Genomic DNA, 17,207 nt, shown 5'->3' on the forward strand with positions numbered 1-17,207 from the left:
CCCACTGATGGAAGACCTCTCTCTCTCTCTCTCTCCTTCCCTCCTTCCCTCCCTCCCTCCCTCTTCTTCTCTCTGTATAACTCTGACTTTCAAATAGATGAAGAAATCTTTCTTAAAAAAAAATAATGTATAACCTACAAACAGTCTTTAATGGAGATTCTCACTCTGTTAGATCCAGAAAACAAAATGTTGGTTTTTTTTTTTTTTGAGAAGATAAACAAAATAGGTAAACCTCTAACCAGACTAACAAAGGAAAAAGGAGAAAAACACAAATAAATAAAATCAGATATGAAAAAGACAGTACAACCAACATCACAGAAATACAAAGGATCATAATAAATTACTAAGAACTATATGCTAATAAACTGGAAAATCTTGAAGGAATGGGTAAATTCCTGGATTCAGATAACCTACCAAGATTACATCAGGAAGATATACATAACATAAACAGACCCATAACAAGCAATGAGATTGAAACAGTAATCAATAGTCTTCCAGGGCCAGCACTGTGGTGTGATAGGCAAAGCTGCCACCTGCAGTGCTGGCATCCCATATGGGTCTCGGCTGCTCCACTTCTGATATAGTTCTGTGTTATGACCTGGGAAAGCAGAAGATGGTCCAAGTCCTTGGGCCCTGCACCCACGTAGGAGACCAGGAAGAAGCTCCTGGTTCCTGACTTTGTGTCGGCACAGCTCTGGCTGTTGTGGCTGTTGTGGGGAGTCAGTGGATGGAAGACTTCTCTCTCTCTCTCTCTCCCCCTTCTCTCTCTGTGTAACTCTGACTTTCAAGTAAATAAATAAATCTTTAAAAAAAATAGTCTTCCATCAGGATAAGTCCAGGACCTGATGGTTTTACTACTGAATACTACAATACATTCAAAAAAGAAGTAACCCCAATATTCCTCAAGCTATTTCAAAATATTGAACAGGTGGAACTCTGCCAAACTCTTTTTATGAGGCCAGTATTACTTTGATAGCAAAAGCAAAGGCAGGACAAGGAAAGGAAAAATACAGACCTATATCTTTAATGAACATAGATGCAAAGAATCCAAAACCACATCAAAAAGCTCATGCATCATGATCAAGTGGGATTTATCCCAGAAACGCAAGGGAGGGTTCAACGTTCATAAATCAAAAAACATCATAAGTCACATCAATAGAATGAAGAACAAAAATCATATGGTCATCTCAATAGATGCAGAGAAAGCATTTGATAAGATTCATTACCAGTTCATGATTAAAAAAAAAAAAACTCTCCACAAATTAGGTTTAGAATGAACATTCCTCAAAATATAAAGGCTATTATATATCACAAACCAACAGCCATTATCATACTGAGTACGGAAAGCATTTCCCCTCAGGTCTGGGACAAGATAAGGATTCCACTTTTGCCACTTTTATTCAACACAGTGCTGGAGTTTCAACAAAAGAATTCAGGATGAGAAAGAAATAAAGGGCATCAAAATTGGAAAAGAGGAAGTCAAATTATTCATGTTTGTGGATGACATGATATTGTATATGAAAAACCCTAAACACTCCATCAAAAAGCTGTTAGAATTGATAAATTCAGTTAAAGTTAAATTGAACAATTCAGTAAACTTGCAGGTTACAAAACAACCACACAAAAAAGTAGCTTTTTTGTATGCTAATGATGAACTCACAGAAACAGAAATCAAGAAAGAGAAAGCCCATTCAAAAGAGCCACTGGGAAAACACACACACACAGACACACACATTGAGGAATAAAGTTATCCAAAGAAGTGAAATATCTTTACAATGAAAATCATCAAACAAAATGGAAAGATATTCCTTGCTCATGGATTAGAAGAATCAATATCATTAAAATATCTATACTATAAAGCAATCTACAGATTCCAAATAATCTCTATCAAAATACCAATGATGTTCTTTCAGAATTAGAAAAGGCATTTCTGGCAAACGTCTCTTTCTGGGTTTTATTGTAAATTTTCTCAATTGGGATGTCCCACTTCTTGCACTAAGACGCTGTGATCCTGGGGTGCAGATAATTGAGTTTGGAGGATCCCAAGGTAATTTGTTTATTCTCCTTGACAAGGCTGATAAGGACTAGACTTTTAGCCAGACTCAAAGGGCAGGGTTCTGTGAAAAGGAACTGTGTGGTTGGGAAAGATGGAAAACTTGTGAGCCTTCATTGTCCTCACACCTGGGGGAAAAAGGCAGAGAGTCTTAACAAACCATCTTTGTAAAAAGAAAAGCATGGAGATATTATAAGGGAGAGATAAGTAGTTGTCCTATGGACAACTTATTTTAAAATATTTCAGATATCAAAATTCTAGCTGTATGATTTGTTTTGAATTATATTTTTATTTTCAAGAGGGCAAGTTGATAGGAATCTGTCAGCATTCTGCCAAATTTACTGTTTCACTGAAACGTTTGGATTCTCTTATCTACTGTAAGCGAAGTCTGATTATATTGGTGTGTTTTTACAGTTAGGGTTTTGCAACAACTTCTATATGTTAATAGAAATTAATTCCTAAACTCCCTTCCCTCTCCCCTGTTTCAGTAATTAAAATTAAGTAGAACAAAAACCCAAGGCACCTGTTAGAGCTGTCACTCTCTTTTGTCATGGGAATCAGTTTTCATTAAACTTGAAGCCATCATGACATCTGGAAAAAGCATGATGGGAAAATATTTCCTGACTTGTGTTCTTTTTTAAATGTGAATTCTTATATCTTTTTGATTATTTTAAAATATTTAAATGCTTTTCTTAATCTTTTTTTTTTTTTTTTGACAGGCAGAGTGCACAGTGAGAGAGACCGAGGCCAGCGCGCTGCTGCCCGCACCGCGCTGATCCGATGGCAGGAGCCAGGTGCTTCTCCTGGTTTCCCATGGGGTGCAGGGCCCAAGCACTTGGGCCATCCTCCACTGCACTCCCTGGCCACAGCAGAGAGCTGGCCTGGAAGAGGGGCAACCGGGACAGAATCCAGTGCCCCGACCAGGACTAGAACCCAGTGTGCTGGCGCCGCAAGGCGGAGGATTAGCCTAGTGAGCGCGCCGGCCTTTTCTTAATCTTAAAGATCATGTAGATTAGGTTGGGGAGGGATGAAGTGTTAGTGAGTCTAAGGATAATGAACTAATCATTGATTGAAATGATTTTCCCTTCATCCTTTGTTCTGAGCGTTCACTATACTCTGTGAAGTGTCTGTCTTTCTCTTTTTTAATCCCTGTCTTCCACTTGAAATATTTTATGATATAAAAAGTTCCACAGGTAGTAAATTTAGAGGAAGATGAGTATTGATACAAAAAAAAAAAAAGGAAAAACAATGCACATTTTAGGGCTTTTATATTTTTCTTTTGTAATTGTGTAAAAATGGGGAAAAACATAAAAAGCAGAATTGTAATGTGAAAACATTTTTTGCTATAATCATTAGTTTTAGAGGCATTGTTAGTTTATCATGCATGCATATCATATATGCAAAGTCCATTTCCCACATCTTTCCTCAAGTATCTTCTATTTTAGTCATGAATTCCCTTTTAATCAACTGTAGTTTATTTAAAATAAATTTTTAAAACTTAAAGAAAAACCTAAAATTCATATGGAATCACAAAAGACCCCAAATAGCCAAAGGCTTCCTGAACAAGAAAAATTAAGCTGAAGGCATCACAATATCTGACTTCAAAGCACACTACAAAGCTATAGTAATTAAAACAACATGGTGCTGACATAAAAACTAATACATAGATCAATGGAAGAGAATAGAGGGCTCAGAAATTAATTCACGTACATACACCCACCTGATTTTGACAATAGTGCTCAGACTATTCAGTAGAGTAAGGATTGTCCCATTAACAAATGGTGCTGGCAAAATTGGACTAGTGTATGTAGATGAATACAATTAGATCCATACCTCTTACCATATACAAAAAAAAAAAATTCAACTCAGGATGGATTAGACTTAAATTTAAGACCTGAGACAATGAAGTTGCTGGAAGAAAATGTAGGAGAAACACTCCAAGACATTGGTATAGGGGACAGTTTCTTGGAAAAGATCCCCAAAGCACAGGCAACAAAAGCAAAACTAACCAAATGGGACTGTATCAAACTCAGAGGTGTCTACACAGCAAAGGAAATGAACGATAAAGAGACATCCAACAGAATGAGAAAAAAATATTTCAAACTACCTCTCAGACAAATGATTAATACCCCAAATGTATCAGCAACTTGAAAACTGAACAACAAAAAAACACCAATCTGGCTGTGGGCAAATAACTTCAATAGACACTTCTCAAAAGAAGAAATACAAATTGCCAACAAATATATGAAAAAAATGCCCAACATCACTAGCCATCAGAGAAATGCAAATCAAAAACACAATGAGATAGCACTTCACCCCTGTCCAAGCCACTAAAATCTAAAACACAGAGAATAACAAATGCTGGTGAGGATGTGGACAAAAGGGAACACATATACTCTGCTTGTAGGAATGTAAATTAGTGCAGCCACTGTGGAAAACATGTGTGGAGATTTCTTTAAAAACTGAAATAGACTTGCCATATGATCCAGCAATTCCACTACTGAATATATGCACAAAAGATATGATACACCGTATCAAAGGGATAGATGCACCACCATGTTTATAGCGACTCTGTTCAGAACAGTGAAAATTTAAAATCAACCAAGGTGTCCATCATCAGATAAGTGGATTTAATAAAATGTGGTATATATACCTGATGGAATATTATTCAGCTATAAAAAGAATGAAATTCTACTGTTAGCAGCAGAATGGATGCAACTAAAAGACATCACGTTGAGTGAAATACAGAAAGACAAATATTGCATATTCGCCCTTACCTGTGGGAGCTAAAAGTTAAAAAATCAAACAAAGAAAAAAGAAAGAGGGAAGGTGAGCAGGAGGAAGAGGAAGGGTTGGAGCATAGGTGGGAGGGATGGTGGGGAGGGGACTATGACTATGTCCCTGAATCCGTGTATATGAAATACATGAAACTTGTATAACTTACATAAAACTTTTTTAAAAAGAGCTAAAGAAAAAAAAAAGAAAGAAATGTCTGTGTTAATCAGTATTGATAAAACTTTGTTTTATACCTTTGTCAAACGAATAGTTAAGAATATTTAGTTTTAATGATCTGATTACTTTAAAATTCATTATATATGAGTGAATGGTGATTTTTCCACTCAGTTATGGTTTTTTGCCATTGGTCTATATTCCTACTAAACTATGGTCTTTTTGCTTTTTACTTGTTAAACTTCTTGTTCAGTGAAGTAGTAAGCCTTTTTACTGTAATATAAATTTAAAATATGTTATCTCAAAAATTAAAAAAAGATGGTAAGAAAGAAGCAAGGAGGATGAGAAGGAGGAAGGGAATATCATTATGTTCTTAGAATTGTATCTACAAATCACAATGAATCTGTGAATTAAAATAAAAGTAAAAGCACCAAATTTTTATAGCTATTAGAAGTATTCTGTCAAGTATGTATTATTAGATTTGTGAGAGACATTTACATTATTAAGTCATGTATTAATAAGGTCCAAATTACATGGTATGTACTCAACAAATTATAAAATTCATTAGGATAATGTTTTGTTCCTGTCTACATGTTGCGGTTTTTTTTTTTTTTTTCATCTTAACTATAATCTTGTCTCTGAGCACATCAGAAAAATTTGCATGGGCTTTTTCATAGGAAAATTTAATAACAATAGAAATTCATCATTTTATTCATGAAAGAAACAGTGTGAAGCTAAGAATGATGAAATGTGCTTCTTAAATAAAGCTATGATTTCATCCCATCTGGTAGTTGTTACTTAACTACTTTTTATAGCTCTTGCTTTCTCAAATTTGACTAGGTCATCATCTTCGATATCAAAGCCTCATTACTCAAAAAGAAAAAATCCACTAGAAAGAAATGACCTCCTCTAAATAATTTTCTCAGAATTAGCAAGAATAAGCAGTTAGAATAAGAGTTGGGGGCATTCTGGCAATCTAATACATTCAATATGGCAGGAAAAATTCTGATTTAAAAACTTCATTATTAGATTCTAAGGGTCTAATTTTCATGATGAACAGCAAGTCTTGCAAATACTGTTCCAAAGACTTTGTCATTAATTCAAAGGTAAATAGAGTCTCTGGTTATAATGCATCCTCACTCAATCCAACTGAATCCACAGACTAATCTTTGTGGTATAGTGAGCTAAGCCTTTGCCTATGGCATCAGCATGCCATTTGGTGCCAGTTCTAGTCCAGGCTGCTCCTCTTCCAATCCAGCTCTCTGCTATGGCCTGGGAAAGCAGTGGAAGATAGCCCAAGTTCTTGGGTCCCTGCAGCCCATGGGAGACCCAGAGGAAGCTCTTGGCTCCTGGTTTTGGATATGCCCAGCTCCGGCCTCTGTGGCCATTTGAGGAGTGAACCAGCTGATGGAAGACTTTTCTTTTTGTCTTTACCTCTCTCTGTCTATAGCTATGCCTCTTAAAAATAAATCTTAAAAAAAAAAAAAAGAGAGAGAGAAAGAGACACCAATGTAAAGATGGCAATTCTCTCCAAATTGGCCTCTAAATTTGAAACAATACAGCCATACCAAAATCCCTGTAGGTTTTCTACATAAATAGATAAGCTGTTCCTAAAATTTATCTGGAAATGCAAAGGATCTAGAGTAGCATAAACAATTTTTAAAAAAAGAAAAAAGCCAAAGAACTTGCATTACCTGATTTCATTTTTTTCTTAAACAGCCTCAGTCATGAAGACACTATGATTTTAGGGGAAATGATAAGAATACAGATCAACAGAACAGAACTGAGAACCAAAGGAAAAAATTCAGAGAAGAATTTGAAAGTTCTCTATAGATAGCAATAATAATGTTTGAGATTGAGTTTCTACTTAACATAATTTCATCATTATATTGCATATCAGTATCAAATTACAGCACTGTACCCCATAAATATATACATATATTCTACATCAACTTTTTAAAATTAAAGTGAATATTGATTTAAAAAATAAAACCTATGTTTAGAGCACCTGACTTTTACCAAAGCTGCCAAGAAAATTTAATGGCAAAAGTGGTTCTGTCAAGAAACAATACTGGGACAATTTTATATCTATAAGAAAAAAATAACTCAGACCTTTACCTCACATTTTACACAAAAATCAATTCAAAGTGGATCAATGATCAAAGTGTAAGATCCAAAACTGCAAAACTAGACTAATACATAGGAGGAAGTCTTTGTGTCCTTGATCTAAGCAGAGATTTTAGATTCTATACAAAAACCACTCAATAAGAGAGAAAATGATAAATTTTACTTTTTCAAAATTTAAATTTATGTGTTTCAAAAGCCACTCTCAAGAAAGTAAAAAGAGAGTTCAGAAAGAGGAAATGTTCACAAATCATATTTCTGGCAAGGAACTCACATTCAAAACAAACACAAACCAATAAAAAGCCAAATAAGCAACCTGAAAAACAAGTAAAACATTCGAAAGTCATTTCATCAAATAAGAGATACAAATGACCAATAATGTCATTATGAAAAGATGTTCAATGTGATTAGTCTTTAGGGAAATGCAAATCAAAATTTAATAGCATACTAGTTCACATTCATTGTAATAGAAAGACTGTACCCATGAGAAATATAAACATATGTTCATTGGGAGACAAATAATGGAAATTTATAACAGCATTAACTATAATAGCTAAAAGTAAGGAATTATCTAAGTGACATAACCTATTAGTTAACAAAATGCCATACATTTATACAATGTAATATTTTCAGCAATAAAAGCAGCAAGCTTCTGATACATGCTACAGATAGACATATTTCAAAAACACTTTACTTAAGGGAAGCCAGATAAAAAAGACAATCTAGTGTATAATTTAATTTATATGAAACATCCAGAGAAGGCAAATTTATAGAGACAAAAAGATCAACAGAAAGTAGATCAGTCATTGCCTAGGGCTAGGTGTGGATGCTAATTGCAAATGGGCTGGAGAAAATTTAGGGGAGTAATGAAATGTTTTAAAACCAGACTGTACTGATGATTGCACAACTCTATGAATTTACTGAAAGTTATTGAATTGTACACTTACAATGGGAGAATTTTATAACTGTATGCTTTACCTCAATAAAACTTTAAAATAAATTAATAAATACAATGATTCCACAGTTACTCAAAAACAGTAGACATGATCACTTGGATGACTAAGACTCACTGTATCTGCTCAGGCTTATCCACCTTGCAATGATTAGAAGGCATTCTACTTACAGCTGGTGTTAGTTCTCTTTAATAGTTTTAATAATAGTAGATGTGGGGTCAGTGCTGTGGCATAGTGGGTAAAGCCACCACCTGCATTGCCAGCATCCCATATGGGTGCTGGTTTGAATCCCAGCTGCTGCACTTCCAATCCAGCTCTCTGCTGTGGCCCGGGAAAGCATTAGAAGATGGGTCAGAGGTCTGTGAAAGAGCATGCTCCTACCAACACCTGAATTTCTGACTTCTAACCTTCAGAACCATGGGACAGTAAGTTCATGTAGTTTTAACCCATCAGTTTGTTGTACTTTGTTAAGCCAGACATACACCAGGCCATTTCCAAAATCTATAAAAGTAAATAAATACCCCAATTTTGGGCTGGCGCCGCGGCTCACTAGGCTAATCCTCCGCCTAGCGGCGCCGGCACACTGGGTTCTAGTCCCGGTCGGGGCGCCGGATTCTGTCCCGGTTGCCCCTCTTCCAGGCCAGCTCTCTGCTGTGGCCAGGGAGTGCAGTGGAGGATGGCCCAGGTGCTTGGGCCCTGCACCCCATGGGAGACCAGGAAAAGCACCTGGTCAGCGCAGTGCGCCGGCCGCAGCGCGCCGGCCGCGGCGGCCATTGGAGGGTGAACCAACGGCAAAGGAAGACCTTTCTCTCTGTCTCTCTCTCTCACTGTCCACTCTGCCTGTCAAAAAAATAAATAAATAAATAAATACCCCAATTTCAATAAACATTGAGAATCAATTAATTTTTCAGGATCATTTTATTAGAACCTTTCTTTATACAATTAAAGGCTTAATAATGACTCCAGAATTAAATGATGGCTGATTACTTCGACAGTATTCCCTGCAGTGACAAAATCTTTTTTGGCATGGATGAGGGGAGAACTATTTTCATATATTCAATAAACCAAATCAATTGAGATTTTCTGTGTACTTTCATTTTCTCTCTCTTTTGTGGCCACACATGACACAGGGAGGAATATCTACCTACTGAATTAAAGAAATTAATAAATTTTGAACAATTTTTCTGTGGCTCAAATCTTTTAAATACAGTTTGACTTGCTAAACAATTTGTAATATATGTCCCAACAAAAATCATATGATATATTATTAACACTATGGTGGCTTCAACATAAAGTTTAAAACACTTCCATTACCAGCAAAATTTCCTTCATGCTCTGCTGTAGTGAACACACACCTCAGCCCTAGGTGACCACTGATTGCTTTCTTCCATTTGTGTCTGTTTTCCTTTTTTTTTTCCCATAGAAAATATTTGAAGGAGAAACAACATTGTACAAAAATGTTCTTTAAGCATAGAAATCCCATAAATAGATCCACAGACATGTAAATGAACTGGTCTTTGGCAAGAAAGCAAAGGCAATACAATGCAGAAGTGAGAGACTTCTCAACAAATAGTGTTGAAACAGCTGGACATCCACATAAAATAAAATAAAAAATGAAGCTAAACACAGATCTCACACCCATAACAAAAATTAAAATAGGGTTTGACAATGGCTTTTTAGATAAAATACCAAAACACAATCCATGAAAGAAAGAACTGATAAGCTAGAATTTATGACAATTTAAAATTTTCTGCTCTGTATATGACTTTATTAAGGAATGAGAAGGCAAGCCATAGATTGGAAGAAAATATTTTCAAAAGATATATCTAATATGACTATTATTCAAAATACAGAAAGAATGCTCAAAATTCAATAATTTAAAATTGATAATAAGAAAACAAACAACTAAAAGATTGGCCAAAGATCACAACAGACACTTTATCAAAAATAAAATAAAATAAAAAATACACAAGGCAAACGGACATATGAAAGATACAACAGGCCAGCACTGTGGTGCAGTGGGTTAAGCAGCTGCCTACCATGCTGGCATTCCATATGGGCACCGGTTCATATCACTGCTGCTCCACCTCCAATACAACTCCCTGTTAATGAGCCTGGGAAAGCAGAGGTAGATGGCCCAAGTTCTTGGGCCGCTGTACCCACATGGGAGACCCAAAAGAAGCTCCTGGCTCCTGCTGTTGTAGTCATTTATGGAGTAAACCAATGGATGGATGATCTCTCTCTCTGTTCTGCCTTTTAAATAAATAAATAAATCTTAAACTAACTATGTATGGATTTAAAAAAAGATACACCACATATATGTCATTAGGAAAATGCAATTTAAAACAATATATATGCATACTATTTCACAAAGACATAACATATATGAATTATTTTTAATAAAAAATAGCATACCTCTAAGAGAATCTGAGACAACTGTTTGAGGTAAAAGAATATATTAAAATTTTAATTTACATTTATTTTATGAAATGATAAAATATGATACTTAACAAACATTGATTATATGGATTCTCAGTGGCAACTTTACAGAAAATCCAATGGTCAGGTGTCATGTGAGATATGAGAAGAGTTCAAGTTTATCTACACAGAAGAATGGGAAGTGGCACCCACATTATCTCCACTCACTTGAAAACACAGCAAAGGCAATGGTCAGTTATGGCCAGTTTAGGCTTTGGAAGCAACTATCAATCAAGATTAGAAGGAAATTATGCATTGGAAGTATGATCATATTCTTTTTTTTTTTTTTTTCCACAGGCAGAGTGGACAATGAGAGAGAGACAGAGAGAAAGGTCTTCCTTTGCCGTTGGTTCACCCTCCAATGGCCACCGCGGCTGGCGCGCTGCAGCCGGCGCACTGCGCTGAAGTATGATCATATTCTGACTACACTCTCTGACTCTGCTTGATAATAGAACTGGGCTCAGATATTTCCTAACTCTCTATAATAACTGTTCAACTTCTTAATCTGACCTCAATATTTTTGTCATAATCTTAATGTCTTTCACCTTTAGATTTTGCCACCAATCCCCAACCATATCATCATATATGTATCCATTTTATTTCTATAGTTACTCACCACTCTAGACTAATAATTCAAGTAATGAAAGTGAAAATAAGGGTTGATTTCTGAGCTGAATTTTGCTTCCTTTGTACTACCATGTGTAGTGAGCATGTTGTCTTTAAATTCTAATAATGGGCCCCAGTTCTAGTGCCAGCTGCCCCTCTTCCAATTGCTATTGCCTGGGAAAGCAGTAGAAGATGGCCCAAGTTCTTGGGCCCCTGCACCAGCATGGGAGACCAGGAATAAGCACCTGGCTCCTGGCTTCGGATCAGCATAGCTTCAGCCGTTGGGGCCATCTGGAGAGTGAATCAATGGAAGGAAGACCTTTCTCTCTGTCTCTCCCTCTCACTATCTGTAACTCTACCTCTCAAATAAATAAAATCTTTTAAAAAATCTGATTATAACTCAAATAAAATAGAAAAACAATATTACTTAGCTAATTCACATGGTTTTCTTGTTACTTTGACATTTTAGTCCCATTTTCCTTTCCCTAATTTAATAATAAAAAATTTTTCATAATTTTTTACCACAAATAAGACAACTTGATAGACTGGGCCATTTGAGAATCTAGAATTAGCATTTTAAAATAGGTGATAAATTCCACATTCTATCCTACGGTACCAAATTACTTTTAAAAAATGTGCTTTACTGTAATCCCACATCTCAAGGGAGTTTTACAACTAAGTTCAACTTGAAGTAAGTTCTTTTTAGGATGTTAGATTCTTACAAGGCATCCAAGGTGGCCCCAGTAAATAGCAGCTAAGATTAAACGGTGTATGACAGAAATCTTTGTTATATAGACCTTCTCCTGGAAGCTTCTTCCATGCCCTGGTAATTTAAAAATTGTCAGAGAACTCCTAGAAGCAAATTCAACACTGAACTTCGAAAAAAACAGTGAAGTCGTAATGCAATTTTCTAAATATCTGGCTTCATACTTTTAAAAGATTGATTCGATCATTATTGACATGATAGCACCATTGTTATTGTTATATGCATTCTTCAGAAATGCCCCCTCTCAAAAAGCATGCAACAATGATTAAGTATCTGAGGATAAAGCAGTAGTCTCTTAGAAAGTTAAACTGATCACTGTCTCTAAACTAGTTAGAATACCACATCCTCAGCAACAAGATCATATTTGGCTGAGAGTAGGCATTTCATAACTAAATCATCCTTCTGGACATGCTCATTCTATAACTTCAGACATAAGCTACCAAAGCTTCGCTGTACTTTGGGCCTAGGAGAGTGAATTTTATAACCTCAGAGGGCTCAGGGCCAACAAAATGGAATAATGGTTTGTCTAGCAAAAGAAAATTGCTTTGATGCTACCTAAAAAGGACTGAGAAAAAAAGGCAAACATTTCAGGGCCTCCTCTGCTCAAACCCTTCAGATTTATTTTGTATATACTATATGGAGGTAAACCTTCAGAAGTTTAAAATGAGAATATTTTCTTCCATTTCACTTGCATCAGCATTAATACACTCAATGATTGGACATACTTGTCCATTTTTAGGATTGTTCTTTCTCCCTTTCTTCTCTCACTACCTACCTCTGAATGCTCTTATCCCATTAAAAGCCATCTTGGCTTTTAATGCCTTTCTGACTGTCTTTCCAACTCCACTGAAAGTTCCCACAGTTTTAACTAAAAGAATATACCTCAACATTACAGTGTCCTGGTATTCCATTTCCCACTTTTCCTTTTTAGGCAGTATTGACAAACCATCTTTTATAAAAACTTGAAACCTAGAATCCATCTCAAAGTCTGTATTTGTACTGACAATTAAAATAGCAGCTGCATTTTCTTGAACACATACTAAATGTTGGTACTTTATATAATTTATTTAATCATCACAAAACCCAAAAGATATATACCATTCCCCTCTCATTTCTTGGTTGAGGAAACTAAGGCTTATAACTTTCCCAAGATCATAGAGCAAGTAAATAGCAGTGCTGTGACTTATTAAACTATGCTCTTAATTATTATGTTATATTGCCTCTATAATATGTGGGTACTTCAAAAAGTTCTTGGAAAATAGAATTGAAAGACACTCAGTTTGGTGCAAAAACTTAAAATCCATGCATAATATTTTCATAATACACATTTCCATGAACTTTTTGAAGTACCCTTATAATGTTTTGTAGTCATCTGATTAATTTTATAAAACAAGACCTAAAGTATTTCTTTCTCTCTTCCAAGTATAAAGCCTCTAGTCCAGGAACTGATTGTGTTAAGCCTTGTTAAGAACATGACGTACAAAAATGCTGGATACTTTTTTTTTTTAATTTCTGAACTAGTTTTAGAAGACCTACATTCTAGCTCTAGCATCAGCACTATGGGACCTTAGACATGTCATTCAGATTCCATGTCTCACTTTCTCTTTAGAATAAAGGGAATAAAATTTGCCTTACATAACATGCTTGTTTTGGGATAGACAACAAGAACAATAACAACAAAAAACACTCATAAAACCAGATGAGGATGTCGAAAACACCATACAAATATAAAATTGGACCAATAATTCAGCATCCTTTCTGGACTCTCAGGCTTATTTTTTATACGATTGTCTCCTAACATAATATTCTTTGTGAAACTACATAGTTATTCTGTATGGCCATCATCCCCATGAAATGCAAACTTAACTCTGGCCTTTAAAATTTTTCACAGACTTATTGTAGACCTTCTTTTTCTAATCAAACTTGTTTTTTTATGCTTTCTGAAGTCCAAAACTGGTTGCCCATCTAGCCTAGTAATGACATCCTCTTGTAAATGCCTCTAGTTAATCCTCATTTGGTCCTAAACCCTTTAACTGTTCCCCACAAGTGACATCCATGAGCCTCATCAAACTGGATTCAGCCGGCTTTTCTAGGACAAGCTCCAACCCCCCACATCTATATATCACAGTTCCTGTGTACAGTTCCTCTTTCATCCAGGGAAGTTCCCTGATGTCCTTGACACTACTTATTCCTAGTAATCACAGACTCCTAATTCAAGTATCTTTTCAAGTTTGGGAAGATGGACAAGTCTTATTTTTGTACAACTCCACTTTGATTTTACACACACACACACACACACACACACACACACACACACAGTGTCTGTACTTTTAAGCAGGAAAATAACTGACATTCTCTGACACTGCCCCTGCTCTTTATTCAGGCTCCATTCTTGGTGGTGACTCCTGCATTCTTCCCACTTCCCCACTCCCTCCCTGCACAAAACTGGCTTCCTGGGGAGAACTGGGCATGCTCAGTACCACAGCTGATTCCGGGATGCAAACTGAAATCTTTTTTTGCAGCATCTGAGTCTGCAGGAAGAGGTAAGGCCCTGAAAATACAGTGGCCCATAATATGCCTATTACTCCTTTAATTTCCTTTCATTTAAACGTGTGTTCCAAGCCTAAGAAAGGACTTGGAAATTGACACTTTACCGCCAGTCCGTAGTCTGCAATGTGGTCACCGACCTGAGCAACTGGAGTGCTAAGCGACAGCCCCTCAGCAAGCTTTGGTGCAGGGAGGGGATTTCTGCCCTCGTGAGCTGTGACAGCGCTGATGGATGGCTGGAAGCTAGCGTTTGGCATCTCTATTGCGTCAAGAAAATACTGTGGGTTTTTTTCTCTTCACTCCTTGAACACAGTAACATCAGCAGCTCCATGCTGAGAAAGATGTTGCCTGAAGATCTGCAAAGTCTGGGAGCCAGGGAGATTGTGGAGAGGATAAGCAAATCAATCACTTATCTAAAAATTAAATCTAAGAAGGCGGCTTAAGGATACAGAGTTAAACAGATAGGCTATTTTCAAATGACAATTTAGTAACCTTTCAGATAGTCAACTCTGAATTTTGTGCCTGTCCCCCCAAACCTTCTTTGTACTTGAACCATGACACATTTCCCTTTGAGAAAGAGGGAGACGAACAACACACACACACACACACACACACACACACACACACGATCCTTCTGTTCTTTCCTCTGGTTTCTGCGGAGACTAAATCGCTAGAGCTGCAACAGCGGCAGATTCCCTCACCTCACTGCCTGGAGATGAGGCATAGGGAGGAAATTTTTCAGGGATTAAATGTAATAAAACGGGGCTTCTTAGCAGGGGCCTGAGCCACAGCACAGACTGAGAAATGGAGAAACAGGCAGGGAGGGTGACACACACAGCTGCCCCTGCCGCTAAACCTAGCCATTTCTTCAAACAGCGGCAAACATGAGATATTTCATCACCGTGATGCATCCATATTGAGAAGGGGGGAAAAAAATCATGTGCTTTGCTTTATGCATTTCAGTCTCCCGGGATGAGAGGAGACCCCTGTCCGTTTGTCGTGGGAGCTATCCACCACCCCGAAAGTACACTCGCTGCACTTAGCTAGCAGACCACTTGCCTAACAGGTTTTGCAGCAAAGCAGTTAATTTATGTGACAGCAGGTTGTCTCTTACCGTAGGCAGCAGCGGCTCCATTTGGGCTCCCTGGTCTTTAATCTCCATGTTTTGTAAAGCGTCTGGAATAAGCACCTTGCTCTGCAGTGTCTTCAGTGCCTTACACTCAGCACAGCACTCGCTCTGCTTAGTATTCGGATCAGGTAGCTCTGAAGCAGGAGGCAATTGCACACTCCAACTCACCAGAGTCACATGGCTTCTACTCACTCGGGCTGCTGGCCAGGTTTTGCACTGAATGCCTTGGATCCCTGGGCCAGTAAGAGATCCCTCAAGCCCTGTATCACTGCCCACACCTGGCTACTGGTGTAAAATACAGCCTGCAATGCTGCAAACTGATGGGCATCATGAATTTCACCTAAGATGCTAACTTCTTACATAAATGAGTCTGTGCAGGTCTCTAACCAGCTAAGCCTGATTTTGACACTTTGAGGCAACTTCCTTCATTCCCAGAACCTCACAAAGACATAATTTAATGGTGATGTTAATAAGGTTTACTAGATACTCTGCTCTAACTACCTGGGACTTTTAAAACAAATAAGACATCCTTGAAATTGGTCTTATTGAGACTGAACTATTCACTAAAAAAAAAAAAAATTAAGTCATTGTTGACTCAATAAAATTTGGACAGAAATCTCCAATATTTGAGTTTACATGTCATACATTTTTAAATAAAAAATATTATTCTATGATTACCTGACAAAAATGACAGGGAAAGAAAATATTTTGAGAGTGGCAATATTCAACACACCAAGGCACTTTGAAAAGACAGTGAGCCTGACAACAGTAGCCCAAACATGTACTGCTTTATTTTAGAAGTCTCAACAAAAGTGAGATAGGGGATTATCTAAATAATCCATGGAACAAAAGAGAGTCGGATAAATAAGCTCTTTTGTAGGCAAAAGTAGCTGATAATTGTCATTTAGTAACTACACATATTTCCTGAAACAGCTACTGCATCCAGAGTATTTTTTATTTTATTTTATTTTTATTTTTTGACAGGCAGAGTTAGACAGTGAGAGAGAGAGAGAGAGACAGAGACAGAGAGAAAGGTCTTCCTTCCGTTGGTTCACCCCTCAAATGGCCATTACAGCCGGCGCGCTACGCCGATCCAAAGCCAGGAGCCAGGTGCTTCCTCCTGGTCCCCCATACGGGTGCAGGGTCCAAGCACTTGGGCCATCCTCCACTGCCTTCGGGGGCCACAGCAGAGAGCTTGCATCCAGAGTATTTTAAGTTATGAAACCCATATGTCACTGGACCCCGGACTATGAATATTAAGGCTGCAGATGAAGAGGGGTAAAAAGCTTTCAGGGATTAAGAGAGAATGCCTGTGGAAAGCCAAGACATGCTGGCAAAAAATATCATACAGGAAGGATCTCTGTGAGTGAGACCTCAGTAGGAAGAAGGGGCCATCAAAGAGGGATGTACTTTTCTCTGAAGGAAGGAGAGAACTTCCACTTTGCTTATGGCCCTGTCCAAATATTGATGGAGTCTGTGGTTACAAAAGGCTTCCATAGCCTTGGCACTCATGGCTAGAGCCTCAGGTGATCACTGACGTCATAAACAAGAGTGCCAATTGTTAAATGAACAACAGAAGTCACTGTACACTTACTCCCCATG

At 37.3% G+C, this 17,207-nt stretch overlaps 1 protein-coding gene across 11 annotated transcripts in view; it reads right to left on the reverse strand.

The window, feature by feature from the left end:
• SLC4A10 (solute carrier family 4 member 10) overlaps nucleotides 1-15,892 on the reverse strand; it is a 333,141-nt gene extending 317,249 nt beyond the window's left edge. For 4 of the 11 annotated variants that reach the window (XM_017342639.3, XM_008258664.4, XM_051848039.2 and 1 more), the window contains exon 1: nucleotides 15,591-15,890. In XM_017342639.3, coding sequence (XP_017198128.1) covers nucleotides 15,591-15,638 — 48 coding nt within the window. In that variant the 5' untranslated portion in view covers nucleotides 15,639-15,890. 11 annotated transcript variants of the gene reach the window in all.
• Between the last annotated feature and the right edge of the window lie 1,315 nt (nucleotides 15,893-17,207).

The sequence above is a fragment of the Oryctolagus cuniculus genome, chromosome 3, assembly GCF_964237555.1.
Source record: "Oryctolagus cuniculus chromosome 3, mOryCun1.1, whole genome shotgun sequence".
NCBI lineage: Eukaryota > Metazoa > Chordata > Mammalia > Lagomorpha > Leporidae > Oryctolagus > Oryctolagus cuniculus.